Raw genomic sequence first — 14,375 nt, 5'->3', positions numbered from 1 at the left:
GAATCGCAGGTAGAACATGTGCAAAGACCCTGGGAAGGTCACATAGCACAGACCGAGAATAACCATGCACCATGTTGCTAGAGCAGAGAGCAAAGGGAAATGTGGGGGAGATGAACCTGGAGAGTAGGTAAGGATTCAACAATGGGGACCACTGGAGGACTTTTTTTTTTTAATTTCTTTTTTTTTAATTTGAGTATAGTTGACACAGGATGTTACATTAGTTTCAGACATACAACATAGTGATTCACAAGTGCACGTGTTCTGCTATGCTCACAGTTGTAGCTAGTATCTACCACCATGAAATGCTAGCACAATACAACTGACTATATTCCTGTGTTGTAGATTTTATTCTTGTCACTTGTTCACTTCATAATTGGAAGCCTGTATCTCCCACTCTCCTTCACCCATTTTGCCCCTACTCCTACCACCCTCTCCTCTGGCCATAATCAGTTTGTTCTGTGTATTTACAGGTCTTTTCTGCTCTTTGTTTATTTACATGCTGCCTGATTCCAAACTATATTACAAAGATATAATTAAAACAGTGTGGTATTAAGTTCAGACACATGGAAGACTAGGACAGAATAGAATCCTTGAAAAAAAATACATATATATATATATATATATATATATATATATATATATATATATATTCTGCAAGCTCATACATGCAGACAACAAATTAGTGGTCCCCAGAGGTGGCATTGGAGTGAGGGTCAGAGAAATGGGTAATTTTTAACATTTAAATAAATTAAGAAAAATAAAGAAACCAATCAATTTACCTAACTATATACCAATGTTTGTTCTGTTTCTTCTTATTTTTTTAATGTTTATTTTATTTTTTTTCAATATATGAAGTCTATTGTCAAATTGGTTTCCATACAACACCCAGTGCTCATCCGGACAGGGGCTCTCCTCAATACCCATCACCCACCCTCCCCCCCATCAACCCTCAGTTTGTTCTCAGTTTTGTTGTGTTTTGTTTTTAATTTTTTTTTCAACGTTTATTTATTTTTGGGACAGAGAGAGACAGAGCATGAACGGGGGAGGGGCAGAGAGAGGGGGAGACACAGAATCAGAAGCAGGCTCCGGGCTCTGAGCCATCAGCCCAGAGCCTGACGCGGGGCTCGAACCCACGGACTGCGAGATCGTGACCTGGCTGAAGTCGGACGCTTAACCAACTGCGCCACCCAGGCGCCCCTGTTCTCAGTTTTTAACAGTCTCTTATCCGTTGGCTCTCTCCCACTCTAACCTCTTTTTTTTTTTTCCTTCCCTTCCCCCATGGGTTTCTGTTAAGTTTCTCAGGATCCACATAAGAGTGAAACCATATGGTATCTGCCTTTCTCTGTATGGCTTATTTCACTTAGCATCACACTCTCCAGTTCCATCCACGTTGCTACAAAGGGCCATATTTCGTTCTTTCTCATTGCCCTGTAGTACTCCATTGTGTATATAAACCACAATTTCTTTATCCATTCATCAGTTGATGGACATTTAGGCTCTTTCCATAATTTGGCTATTGTTGAGAGTGCTGCTATAAACATTGGGGTACAAGTGCCCCTATGCATCAGCACTCCCGTATCCCTTGGGTAAATTCCTAGCCGTGCTGTTGCTGGGTCATAGGGTAGGTCTATTTTTAATTTTTTGAGGAACCTCCACACTGTTTTCCAGGGCGGCTGCACCAAGTTGCATTCCCACCAACAGTGCAAGAGGGTTCCCGTTTCTCCACATCCTCTCCAGCATCTATAGTCTCCTGATTTGTTCATTTTGACCACTCTGACTGGCGTGAGGTGATATCTGAGTGTGGTTTTGATTTGTATTTCCCTGATGAGGAGTGACGTTGAGCATTTTTTCATGTGCCTGTTGGCCATCCGGATGTCTTCTTTAGAGAAGTGTCTATTCATGTTTTCTGCCCATTTCTTCACTGGGTTATTTGTTTTTCGGGTGTGGAGTTTGGTGAGCTCTTTATAGATTTTGGATACTAGCCCTTTGTCCGATATGTCATTTGCAAGTATCTTTTCCCATTCCGTTCGTTGCCTTTTAGTTTTGTTGGTTGTTTCCTTTGCTGTGCAGAAGCTTTTTATCTTCATAAAGTCCCAGTAGTTCATTTTTGCTTTTAATTCCCTTGCCTTTGGGGATGTGTTGAGTAAGAGATTGCTACGGCTGAGGTCAGAGAGGTCTTTTCCTGCTTTCTCCTCTAGGGTTTTGATGGTTTCCTGTCTCACATTCAGGTCCTTTCTCCATTTTGAGTTTATTTTTGTGAATGGTGTGAGAAAGTGGTCTAGTGTCAACCTTCTGCATGTTGCTGTCCAGCTCTCCCAGCACCATTTGTTAAAGAGACTGTCTTTTCTCCATTGGATATTCTTTCCTGCTTTGTCAAAGATTAGTTGGCCATACGTTTGCGGGTCCAATCCTGGAGTCTCTATTCTATTCCATTGGTCTATGTGTCTGTTTTTGTGCCAATACCATGCTGTCTTGATGATGACAGCTTTGTAGTAGAGGCTAAAGTCTGGGATTGTGATGCCTCCTGCTTTGGTCTCCTTCTTCAAAATTACTTTGGCTATTCGGGGCCTTTTGTGGTTCCATGTGAATTTTAGCATTGCTTCTTCTAGCTTCGAGAAGAATGCTGGTGCAATTTTTATTGGGATTGCATTGAATGTGTAGATACCTTTGGGTAGTATTGACATTTTGACAATATTTATTTTTCCAATCCATGAGCAGGGAATGTCTTTCCATTTCTTTATATCTTCTTCAATTTCCTTCATAAGCTTTCTATAGTTTTCAGCATACAGATCTTTTACATCTTTGGATAGATTTATTCCTAGGTATTTTATGCTTCTTGGTGCAATTGTGACTGGGATCAGTTTCTTTATTTGTCTTTCTGTTGCTTCATTGTTAGTGTATAAGAATGCAACTGATTTCTGTACATTGATTTTGTATCCTGCAACTTTGTTGAATTCATGTATCAGTTCTAGCAGACTTTTGGTGGAGTCTATCGGATTTTCCATGTATAATATCATGTCATCTGCAAAAAGTGAAAGCTTGACTTCATCTTTGCCAATTTTGAGGCCTTTGATTTCCTTTTGTTGTCTGATTGCTGATGCTAGCACTTCCAACACTATGTTAAACAACAGCGGTGAGAGTGGGCATCCCTGTCGTGTTCCTGATCTCAGGGAAAAAGCTCTCAGTTGTTCCCCACTGAGGATGATGTTAGCTGTGGGCTTTTCATAAATGGCTTTTATGATCTTTAAGTATGTTCCTTCTATCCCGACTTTCTCAAGGGTTTTTATTAAGAAAGGTTACTGAATTTTGTCAAAGGCCTTTTCTGCTTCGATTGACAGGATCATATGGTTATCTTTCTTTTATTAATATGATGTATCACATTGATTGATTTGCGAATGTTGAACCAGCCCTGCATCCCAGGAATGAATCCCACTTGATCATGGTGAATAATTCTTTTTATAAGCTGTTGAATTCGATTTGCTAGTATCTTATTGAGAATTTTTGCATCCATATTCATCAGGGATATTGGCCTGTAGTTCTCTTGTTTTAGTGGGTCTCTGTCTGGTTTAGGAATCAAAGTAATACTGGCTTCATAGAATGAGTCTGGAAGTTTTCCTTCCCTTTCTATTTCTTGGAATAGCTTGAGAAGGATAGGTATTATCTCTGCTTTAAACGTCTGGTAGAACTCCCCTGGGAAGCCATCTGGTCCTGGACTCTTATTTGTTGGGAGATTTTTGATGACTGAATCCATTTCTTCGCTGGTTATGGGTCCGTTCAAGCTTTCTATTTCCTCCTGATTGAGTTTTGGAAGCATGTGGGTGTTTAGGAATTTGCCCATTTCTTCCAGGTTGTCCAATTTGTTGGCATATAATTTTTCATAGTATTCCCTGATAATTGTTTGTATCTCTGAGGGATTGGTTGTAATAATTCCATTTTCATTCGTGATTTTATCTATTTGGGTCCTCTCCCTTTTCTTTTTGAGAAGCCTGGCTAGAGGTTTGTCAATTTGGTTTATTTTTTCAAAAAAACCAACTCTTGGTTTCGTTGATCTGCTCTACAGTTTTTTTAGATTCTATATTGTTTATTTCTGCTCTGATCTTTATTATTTCTCTTCTTCTGCTGGGTTTAGGCTGTCTTTGCTGTTCTGCTTCTATTTCCTTTAGGTGTGCTGTTAGATTTTGTATTTGGGATTTTTCTTGTTTCTTGAGATAGGCCTGGATTGCAATGTATTTTCCTCTCAGGACTGCCTTCGCTGCATCCCAAAGCGTTTGGATTGTTGTATTTTCATTTCCGTTTGTTTCCATATATTTTTTTAATTTCTTCTCTAATTGCCTGGTTGACCCATTCATTCTTTAGTAGGGTGTTCTTTAACCTCCATGCTTTTGGAGGTTTTCCAGACTTTTTCCTGTGGTTGATTTCAAGCTTCATAGCATTGTGGTCTGAAAGTATGCATGGTATGATTTCAATTTTTGTATACTTATGAAGGGCTGTTTTGTGACCCAGTATGTGATCTATCTTGGAGAATGTTCCGTGTGCACTCGAGAAGAAAGTATATTCTGTTGCTTTGGGATGCAGAGTTCTAAATATATCTGTCAAGTCCATCTGATCCAATGTATCATTCAGGGCCCTTGTTTCTTTATTGACTATGTGTCTAGATGATCTATCCATTTCTGTAAGTGGAGTGTTAAAGTCCCCTGCAATTACCACATTCTTATCAATAAGGTTCCTTATGTTTGTGAGTAATTGTTTTATATATTTGGGGGCTCCTGTATTCGGTGCATAGACATTTATAATTGTTAGCTCTTCCTGATGGATAGACCCTGTGATTATTATATAATGCCCTTCTTCATCTTTTGTTACAGCCTTTAATTTAAAGTCTAGTTTGTCTGATATAAGTATGGCTACTCCACTGGAGGACTTTTAAGCAAGGGGTGAAGTGATCACGTTTGTATTTTGCAAGTTACCAGATCAGCATTCTGGTTGCATTGTGCCAAACAAACAGCATGGGGCAGAGTCTATGGTGGCAGAGGGGTTGGAAGTGAGTGATGATGGAAGTTTAAGCTAGGATGATGGATGATGGTGTGGTGGCAGAGGTGGGTGTAGATGGCCACTGAAATGGCAGTTGGAGGAGGGTTTAATGAAGGAACTGTTTGCAGAGATGTAGGCAGGGGAAGGAAAAATTCTGCAAAAAAAGGGGAGTGCTATCATCGATTATAATGGTACAACAGATATAAAGAAGGGCAACAAACACATGGGCCTGAAAATAGAGGAGCTGACAGAATGAGGCCACCAAGCAGAAATCTGCTCAGAGGGATTCTCCCGTTGGGCCAAAGGTGGGGACCAGGTCTTCTCCTGAGTACAGAAGAAAAAGAGAATCTTCCCTTGATGGAGCCTACAGGCACTTCAGCAGTGGGAAAACCAGGAAGTCTGGGGCTTAGGGTGAACCTCAAAGGTTCGAATGTACGAGATGGGCAAGAAGGGACAATGGGACACCCAAAAATGAACAGAGCACTGCCAGTTTCATTAGGGCAAACACACAGTGGCCAATGAGACAGTGTTTCTGGTTCATTCAGTCAGTCATCCACTGAATATATAACAAAATAACTAACAAAGAATACATAAAATAACAAAATAACAACAGTTATCACTACATTTGAACAATATTTTTTTGGAAGGACTCGTTTTCATCTGAGTTGTTTTCAGACAATTCACTGTGAGCTGTAAATCTGTGGAAATGCCGCTGCCCAAGGTGACAGATATAAGTAGCAGAACATTGCTCAGAACTACTGAAAACTTAACAGGCACCAAGGTGCTTTACAGTGAAAGGGCAGGTATGAATCTGTAAGACGTCTTTTGTGAGGCACGCAGTTACCCCCCCACCCCCCAACGGCACAGAAACACTGTGGCGAAGGCAGGAGGAGAGAGCATCCAGGTACACGTGAGAGTGGAACCAGCCGGCCGGTGTTCGAGTTTGTGTCCCTGGAGCTCTGATGAGGGATGTGGCCCAGAGATGTATGTTTGAACGAGGCTGGTGTGAACTAAAAACGCAGACAGCGCAGACCTCGCACGTGAGTTTCCGGGAGTCACCCCGAGCAGCAACGGCGCAGAATGGGTGAAAGATGAGGGCCACACATAGACACGGCAGCCGGCCGCTCACAGGAGGAGGCTCTGTGAGCCCCAGACGATGTCAAAATCAAGACAGAAAGGATTCGCTGAGCAAACGAGCGAGATCTCCTTTTCAGAAGACACAAGGGTTTCAGTGAGCCCGCACCTAATAGGTTGGCATCCGTTCACATGAAGTAAAGACTGATGGAGGCACGAGGAGAAAGAAGCTGGCCAACCTACAGTCACAAAGGAAGACCTGAGGACCTCCGAGGGATCCAGGGGCACACTGGCTAAAAACGCCCCTTGAAACCGTGCGTTGTTTGGAGTAGACCTGTCTCAAGGAGACCAACTGCGGTGGGGCCGAGGTGAGACTGACTTAATGCTCACCTCCCTAGCCTCCCTCCGCCCCCTCCCTTCCCAAGGAGCGCTGCATTTCACTGCACTCCAGGGTTTCCAGGACACCCAAGACAGCACGACGTCATGGGAGCAGCTCTGCCAACTCAGGGCCATGACAAATGACTTTCTGTACTGGCTGAGGGCCAGGGGCCAGGGTACTGATAAGGAAGCTCTCCCAGAAAAAGGAGCTGATTTAAGGAGGAAGGAATGAAGACCTGCAAGAAAGTTTACTAACAAAGACCTTCACCTGCCTTCTGCAGCCACTCCCATAGCCATGTACTTTGTTTTTGATTTGGGGGTCCTGAGAACCAGAAGTGAGGTAAGGAGGAGGGACTGGTCAGTCCAATGGGAAATGTGGACCTCTATCCTAGGGCTCCTTCTGTCTGATATTCCCCTTGGAGCTCTGACCACAGGTGGTGAGCACTGAAGGAGGCAAGGCCAAGAGGCCAAGTCCAGGCCAGTTAATGCTTCTCTGTGCCCTCATGATGGCCAAGCTGCAGCTCTCAGCAAAGATCCCTTCTCACCTCCACCACCTCCCTGAAGGAACTGAGGTTAATGTAGACAAAAATCAGAGGACTGCATTTTGGGAGATATCTAGTCATGCTTCTGTAGTCTTCTCCAGGAACTCAGGAGTTGGCACTGTGTCTCACTCATTATGGCTCCTTCTTCCTTACAGGGGTCAAGCATGTGTTTTTGAGTGAATGTTGATTGATATCCACCAGTTATGGTGACTTTGGGCAATGATATCCCATCTTCTCCCCTACTCACCCAGACATTGTCACTTTTTATCTGTTCTGGCTATCTGACTTCTCATTCAGGAAGCTGTGACTTATTTCATCCCACAGTGGGGTTCAATGTCTGTGCACCAATCCTTTGTACTTTCTGTACTTTTTGTACTTATCTGTACAGGAAGGAGTGCTTATGCTGTGTATACATTAGAAGACGCTTTTCTTTCCTTTAAAGGTTTATGAGAAGACATAAGACAGAAACTCCCTCCTTCTCTGCCACCAAACCTAACATTTATTTGTATCTGCAACCATCCTATCCTCGCCTCTTCCATCCTCTTACTGGAGGCCACAGGTGTGTCCACAGTGTTCTGGATCCAGTGTCCTCTCATCCCCTTGAGGACTTCAATCTACTACCCCTCTCGCCCCCTACATCTTCACCCTCTCTCTCTTCACATGCCTACTACCTGTGCCGGGCACTGTCTGAGTACTTCACCTTCCTTTAGTCCCCACGAAGGCAGGTCTACCACACCAAGGTCAGGGACCCGGTTGGGAAAAAGTAAGAGCCCCAACTTATGGGATAGGGAGAGCTGGGTGGATGGCCATGAAAGTAGTTAAAGGCCTAGAGGCCAGGAATGGGGTGGGGGAAGATCGCGATGGGGCATGTAATTTGTGGAGGGGAGGTCTTTGTGTCAGAAATGGCCTCCACCTGCCTTCCAGGCAAAATAGTAAATAAAAAACACAATCACCTCCCAGGGTGGCAGAAAGTAGTGCCAATCTTAAAAAGGATGCAGGGGTGATGAGTACTCCATGACTACTCCATGTCGTTCACCATTACGGCCCCCAAAACCAGCCAGGCCCTGGAGAATGACAAACTACAGCATAATCAATCAAGTAGTAATCCAATTGTAGCCACAGTTCCAGCCACAACAGTTCTTCTGGTAGAGGTGGGTTAATGTAGTCTCAGATACATGGTGTGACACTGTAAACCTGGTGAATGTTCTCCTACCTATTGCCGTCAAAAGCATTGATCAGAAAGAGTTTGTAGGCATGGAACGGACAACGGTATACTTTTGCAGTTTGACCTAGGCTGCGTTAGCCCTCAACAGTCTGTCATAATATGGTCAGAAGAATTCTAGATCATCTGGTTGCCCCTCAGAAAATCATACTGATCCACTTATATCCATGATGTCATGCTAACTGGATCAGATGAGCAGGAAGAGGCCAGTACAGTGGATAACCCCAAACACTACATGCCCTGCAGAGGGTAGGAGATAAAGCTTACAAAGATTCACGGGCCTTCTACTTTAGTAAATTTTGAGTTCTGGAGACAGCATGTTCCAACACCAGGGAAGAATGCTCTGGCCCAGATCCCAGGTTACCTGGCCACATTAGTTTGGGGTCCAGAGCAGGAAAAAGTTCCGTTGCAGGTCCAGGCTAGGCCAGCAGCCCTACTGCTCGAGTCCTATGGTACGTGCGGGACAGAGCACAGGCAAAAGGCACATGCAGGATGCTCGAGCAGGTGGCCAGACCCTTGTTTCACCCACACTTGCTGCATTGCCACCTCTACCTCACATCCCGCCTGTTGCCGTGTGACAGATTCCTGATGATCAGTGTCTAGGAAAGGAAAAAGCCTGAGTCCGTTTGATTCTCATGATACTGCTACAAGAAAGACAGTAGGATTATACCCATTTTGCAGTTGCATAAATGAGGCATGGAGAATGGAAATGAGTTGCTTAAGATTCCAAATATTCCAAACATTCTGCTGTTTCCACTGCCCACTTAAAAACCAAAGTCGGTTAAGTGTCCCAACTCCTGATTTTGGCTCAGATCACGATCTCACAGTTCATGAGTTTGAGGCCTGTGCCTACATTGGGCCTGTGCTGACAACGCGGGGCCTGCTTTGGATTCTCTCTCTCTCTCCTTCTCTCTCTCTCCCTCTGCCACTCCCCCACTCAAGCTTTCATGCATTCTCTCTCAAAATAAATAAATACACTTAAAAATTTTTTTAATTAAAAAAAAAACCGTGGTCTACCTGTTATGAGTCACCATTTAGCACTCAGCAGGGAATGGCCTGTTCAGAAAACACATGTCTATGTATGTATGCATGTATGTGTGCATGGAAGTCATGCGGGAGTGAAAATACACACGTTAAGTTTATGGCAAAGGATGGAGTCTCAGATGATGATTGATACAATAAACACACAAACATAAGGACAAAAAAGGTCATTTAAACCCACAGAAAAGATACACTGACCTGTGTAAGATATGGAATGTCTTTCTGGTCAACTCCGACTTCCTGAATTCACAAACGTAAACATTAAAACCGGGAGAGGCAACAAAGAAAAGTAAGTATCAGACCAATGTGCACACAAAAGAGAAAATACCGCTAGAGCATGAATGCCTTGCTGGGCTAGTGCCTAGCTGACCAAGCAAACCATGTCAAGCTAAAGTGTGCCTTATATTCGTCCTAAGGATAAACCTATAAAAGAAAAGACTTGCCAGATAGTGAATTTTTGCTCTTCTGGAAAGAGCCAGATTGCATTTTGGGTATTATACACATGTGTTCTCATTTGTCAAGTACTGAGAGATCAGCTGCTATGCATATTGTTGTGGTTTTGGCTTTGGTTTTGTTTTGTTTTTTTTTCCTGCTTTGGTTTTCAGAAATTCAACTAGTTATCCCGCGTGGGTTCTGAATGTCAGGGCAAACGTGGCGGTCACCTCCTATGTTTCCTTCTTCAGCTCATCACTGACCTGTGCTACCTACTGTCCACTGCCTGAAAAGATGTCTATCACGTGAATTTGGCCCAGTGTTGGAGTTGTTTCTGGTGGGAGGATAAGCTTGGGAACACTTATCCTCATGGCTACAAACAAAAATCCTTGAACTACCTAATTTTAGTGTATAGTTTTACTGTTTACAAAATAGTTAAAATTCTACCAACTTCTGTGTGTGTGCGTATGCGTGTGCATGTGCGTGTGTAGTGGGGAGGGGGGGGTCCCATTATACCAGATACTAAACTGATACAGAAACCAGCAGAAAAGCCATGGATAGGAACAGATTTCTGTACCTCTGCTACTTTCAGGAACTCTGCCAACCTGGTTGTTCTCGCAAGGAACTTGGTGCAAATATCCAAGCTTTCCTTGCACTGGCTTTTCCTCATATCAAAATACTTGTCTAAGAACGAAAAACAAATTTATCACGAAAGAGCCGATATCACAGCCAATTTCCAGTTACACTCCACTCTGATCATTCTTTCTTAAGCTGAATCTGTATATGATTTTAACTTGTTCAAAAACAATTCTAGTTTTAACCCAGTTATTTTCTGTCTTGGCCAGCAGCAACACTGGTCGATCCATATAAGCAACAGATTTTTATGAAGTAAGTACCACATGCCAAACACTAATGCTGGGAAGATACAGATAGTTTAGTTTAATTTCTCTAACTTTCAGTCTGTAATCTTATTTACTAACATCACAATCGGAAGCTTTCTGAGGGAAGGGGCTGTGTTTCCTATTCTTTTATAACTGTACAAATGTGCTAGATACTTCTTCACTGTAAGAAAAATCTCAAATTCTCATCAATGAAACTTGGAGAACACTTCGTATGAAATAGATCATTCATTAGGACTAAATTAGGGCAGAAACTTCTTGGAAAGCATAAGAAGTATACGCTTGTATATAATAATAGCAATTGTTATAGGCTATATCTTCCTAGTAAAGTCAAAATGATGTGATATGACCTTGGTGGAGTGGGCCTTAATGTGTAATGTATAAATATGGCAATCCATGTTGATTCCCTGGTAAATTTCCCAGAAATATCAATTAGCACTTATATAACAACTATAAAGCTCTGTGGCTAATTAGTCAAGTAATTTTCATCCAAAAAAAGCAATATAATGTCTCATTATTTAAAACTATATATGACCTTGAAAGGATCTTCTATTTTGAATCTAAAACAAATATGAGTCTAAAAGTAGACATAAAAGGTTTTTAACAGTTTATATATTTTTAAGCAATGTTTATTCCTTAGCCTACCTAGCAGATTAAGGATCCCCTCATTATAGGCTGCAAAGAGGCGAAGAGAATCCTTAAAGAGAAGCATGAAAGCAGCATGGATTATACCATTCGTTAACTGGTCAGGATTTGCCTGGAAATTAAATCAAAGACTAATCAGTTACCACCACAGTTTAAAATAATTCCTTCTCCCACCTACTGGTAAACAATGCCATTTACCAATATGTTCAAAAAGGATTTATAAAGCTCTTACATTAAAATTAAGAAGAGCATCAAACTGAATTTGAATAACTGGAAGAGTGTTTAGCAGCTGTTTTGTATCCATAGTTCTCATCATACCATCCATCCTGTAAAAGAGAAGAGAGATTCATAACATCAATAATTAAGAGTTTGAGAAGCACAGTGACATCAGCATCGCAAAATAAAGCTGTGTTTTTAGCCAACTACATATCAGAACACTTATGTATTTCAGTATTTCTTGCTTACAAACGAATGATATTTACTGACCCTCTCCTGGCTTTGGTGATGTCAGATGTGATCAGTCTACATGCGAGTGACTTCTCATTCAAGTACCTGCTATATCGCCTGATGAAGGTTGACATAGCATAGCCTAAAAATGAAATATTTTATTATTTCCAGTGTAATCAACATTAACCATTTACAATGTATGTCAATAAATGCCGAGACTTCTCATTCCACATTCATCCATATACCTCTATGATGTCTTTGAAGCACAAAAGCTAGAATGGACCTTATTAATGATCTAGTCCAATATTCCTCACACTTTCTGCTAAAGGTTATTTCTTATTTCCTCAAAGCCTTGAAATCACCTCAGGATGTAGTGTTGATAGTGACATTTCTGAATCGAGGAAGTAATTGAACTTTATCAGGTTTTTTTTTTTTTCACATTTCTACACAACTATTGGAAATTCTTAGCATTTTCCTGAAACTCCCCATCCCATTGTCACCATCTGTCCCCAGCCCTGCCCATGTTTTAACCAGGCATAGTTTTCAAAACAGAGCTTCCCCTGTCTTGCCACATGGAAATATTTCCATCAAAAAATCATCTTACCTTCTAGCGCGCTTTTATCCAGGAAGTTGTGTAAAGTGAACAAAGAGCTCCTAGATGCAAGATGCTGGATAAAACGCTGTCAAATGTACCAAATTATAAAATTAGCTTCTGTCCACAAGTAGAGCTCTTTAACGAGTTTATCATTGTGAATGCATCTTTAACACAATTCTATCATATAGCTTCTATCTATTTCAGGAGCGCTGATTAAGGTGAACGTGATCACATCCTGGGCTGCGCAGCATAAGAATATGCAGTGCTGCCAACTCTCCCAACGAAACAAGGGCTTAGACGTTGCAGCTCATGTGAATACACACTCTTTTCCACCAGGACTTTCTATCTAGCCATTCCCTCCTTTCTGATTTTGAGAAGTTTTACTTAATTCCAGAATTATTTTAATAGTGAATATTTAACTTTTTAATAACTTAATTTTCAGAAAAATATAATCTGATACATCTGTGTACCTCACTACCCAGAGATGATAACTGCTAACTTTTTCACAGAACTGCCTCAAGTCTATTTCAAAAAGAAGAAGAAGAAAGTATATTATAAAGTAAAAAGTGCCCTTTGCCCATCCCCAAGTTCCATTTCCTTTTCCTCCCTGGAAGTAACGAGTATCATAGGTTTAATCTTTATAGTCTATTTTCTTTATAATTTCAGACATATTTGTCCCAAGGGTAAATATTAAGTATTTTGAAATTTGCATAAATAATATTATATTTAAATATCATTCTGCAACCTACTTCCTCTCTGAGCATGGTTTTTCAGATCTAGCCTTGTTGGTATACATCCACTTAATTTTATAAACACCTCATTTTAGTTATCTGTGCCGTACTGATAGAAATTTACCTAATTTCTACTTTTCAATTATTATAAATATGCTACGAAAAGTGGATTTGCTGGGTCACTGGACTTGGCATTTTCAATTTTACTAAACACGTCTCAATGCTCTCCTCCCCACAGTCACAAACTCTAGCAACTAATATTTACATATCATCCACTGATGCTGTCACACGTTTAAAATGTTGCTTATCTGAGCATGTTCTCAGATGGTCATCAGCCATTCTGGTTTCCTTTTCTATGAACCCTCTGTTCATTTGTCTTGGGAACTATTCCACTGTAGTGCCTTTTTCTTACTGATAATGTATTCTGATGATTAATCTTTTGTCTGTAATGTATATGTTGGAAATACCTGATTCCAACTTTATGGCATCTTCCCTGCTCAAATGTCATAAACATATTCTCCCACATTTTCTTTAATTTTAAATGTTAGTTTTTTGCATGCATAGACATTTCATTCATGTGGAATGTATTTTCGTATATTAGGGTAAGATAGAGATCTCGTTCTATTTTTTCCATAGGTTGTTATTTCTACCAAAAGGCTTTATTTTAAATTCTATACTTTCCCCCACATTTTTAGTGCCACCAAGCTCTGATAGAAGTATATGGTTCTACTTCCAAGCTCTTTATTGTGTTCCATGTAGATATGTTCCTTTTTTATCAATACCACACTGTATAATTAGTCACTTTATAGTGTTTCAAGATCCAGTCAATCTGTAAATCCTAACTTTTTAACGCAAAGCTTACTGAGACAAAATGTTAAAGTAGAATAAGTAATTTCACGTTAAAGAACAATGTCAGTTCTGTAAAATACAAAGAGTGTTTGTATGTGGGGAGAGGTGGACCGGTGTTGCAAAGTAAAAGATAGCAAGCCTTGACAAACCAAGAATATTTTGCCATTGGGTACTGACAGTCCTTTGAGCTAACAGGAAGGAAATGATTACCCACTGAATATACAGCAAGCTCACCTCATTTCCATGAACCATGAGGTGATGCACAGTGACCAGGGCTTTAAACACTACCACCCAGCTGCTGCTCCTGGCCTTCTCAGAAAGAACATCAGCCAGATGTTTAACACTCATATTTGTTTCATTTACGTATTGTATTAGATCTGAATTAAGAGACAGTGACAAGCATTAAAACACGGACTGAGAAATACCTTTTGAAACCAAAATTGGTAACTTTAACTTAAATACAGATGCAATCAAATCTCAGAAATCACAACG

General features: G+C 41.0%; 1 protein-coding gene across 6 annotated transcripts in view; it reads right to left on the bottom strand.

Moving 5' to 3' along the window:
* Window positions 1-14,375, bottom strand: part of LOC106984420 (phosphatidylinositol-binding clathrin assembly protein-like) — a 49,234-nt gene that overhangs the window by 31,255 nt on the left and 3,604 nt on the right. For 5 of the 6 annotated variants that reach the window (XR_008289941.1, XR_008289940.1, XM_053201907.1 and 2 more), the window contains exons 2-7: window positions 12,313-12,388; window positions 11,748-11,850; window positions 11,494-11,587; window positions 11,262-11,373; window positions 10,295-10,401; window positions 9,484-9,525 (exon numbers count right to left, since the gene is read on the bottom strand). Coding sequence is in view for 4 of the 6 variants with exons in the window: in XM_053201907.1 (XP_053057882.1) it covers window positions 9,484-9,525; window positions 10,295-10,401; window positions 11,262-11,373; window positions 11,494-11,587; window positions 11,748-11,850; window positions 12,313-12,388 (534 nt within the window). In the remaining 2 variants the exon portion in view is untranslated. Of the gene's footprint in view, window positions 1-9,483; window positions 9,526-10,294; window positions 10,402-11,261; window positions 11,374-11,493; window positions 11,588-11,747; window positions 11,851-12,312; window positions 12,389-14,117; window positions 14,261-14,375 lie in introns of all 6 variants that reach the window. The other variant, XM_015082622.3, reaches the window with a different exon arrangement.

This window comes from Acinonyx jubatus, chromosome X, assembly GCF_027475565.1.
Source record: "Acinonyx jubatus isolate Ajub_Pintada_27869175 chromosome X, VMU_Ajub_asm_v1.0, whole genome shotgun sequence".
NCBI lineage: Eukaryota > Metazoa > Chordata > Mammalia > Carnivora > Felidae > Acinonyx > Acinonyx jubatus.
The sequence above is the reverse complement of the archived record's forward strand: the minus strand, read 5'-3'. Positions and strand labels throughout refer to the sequence as shown.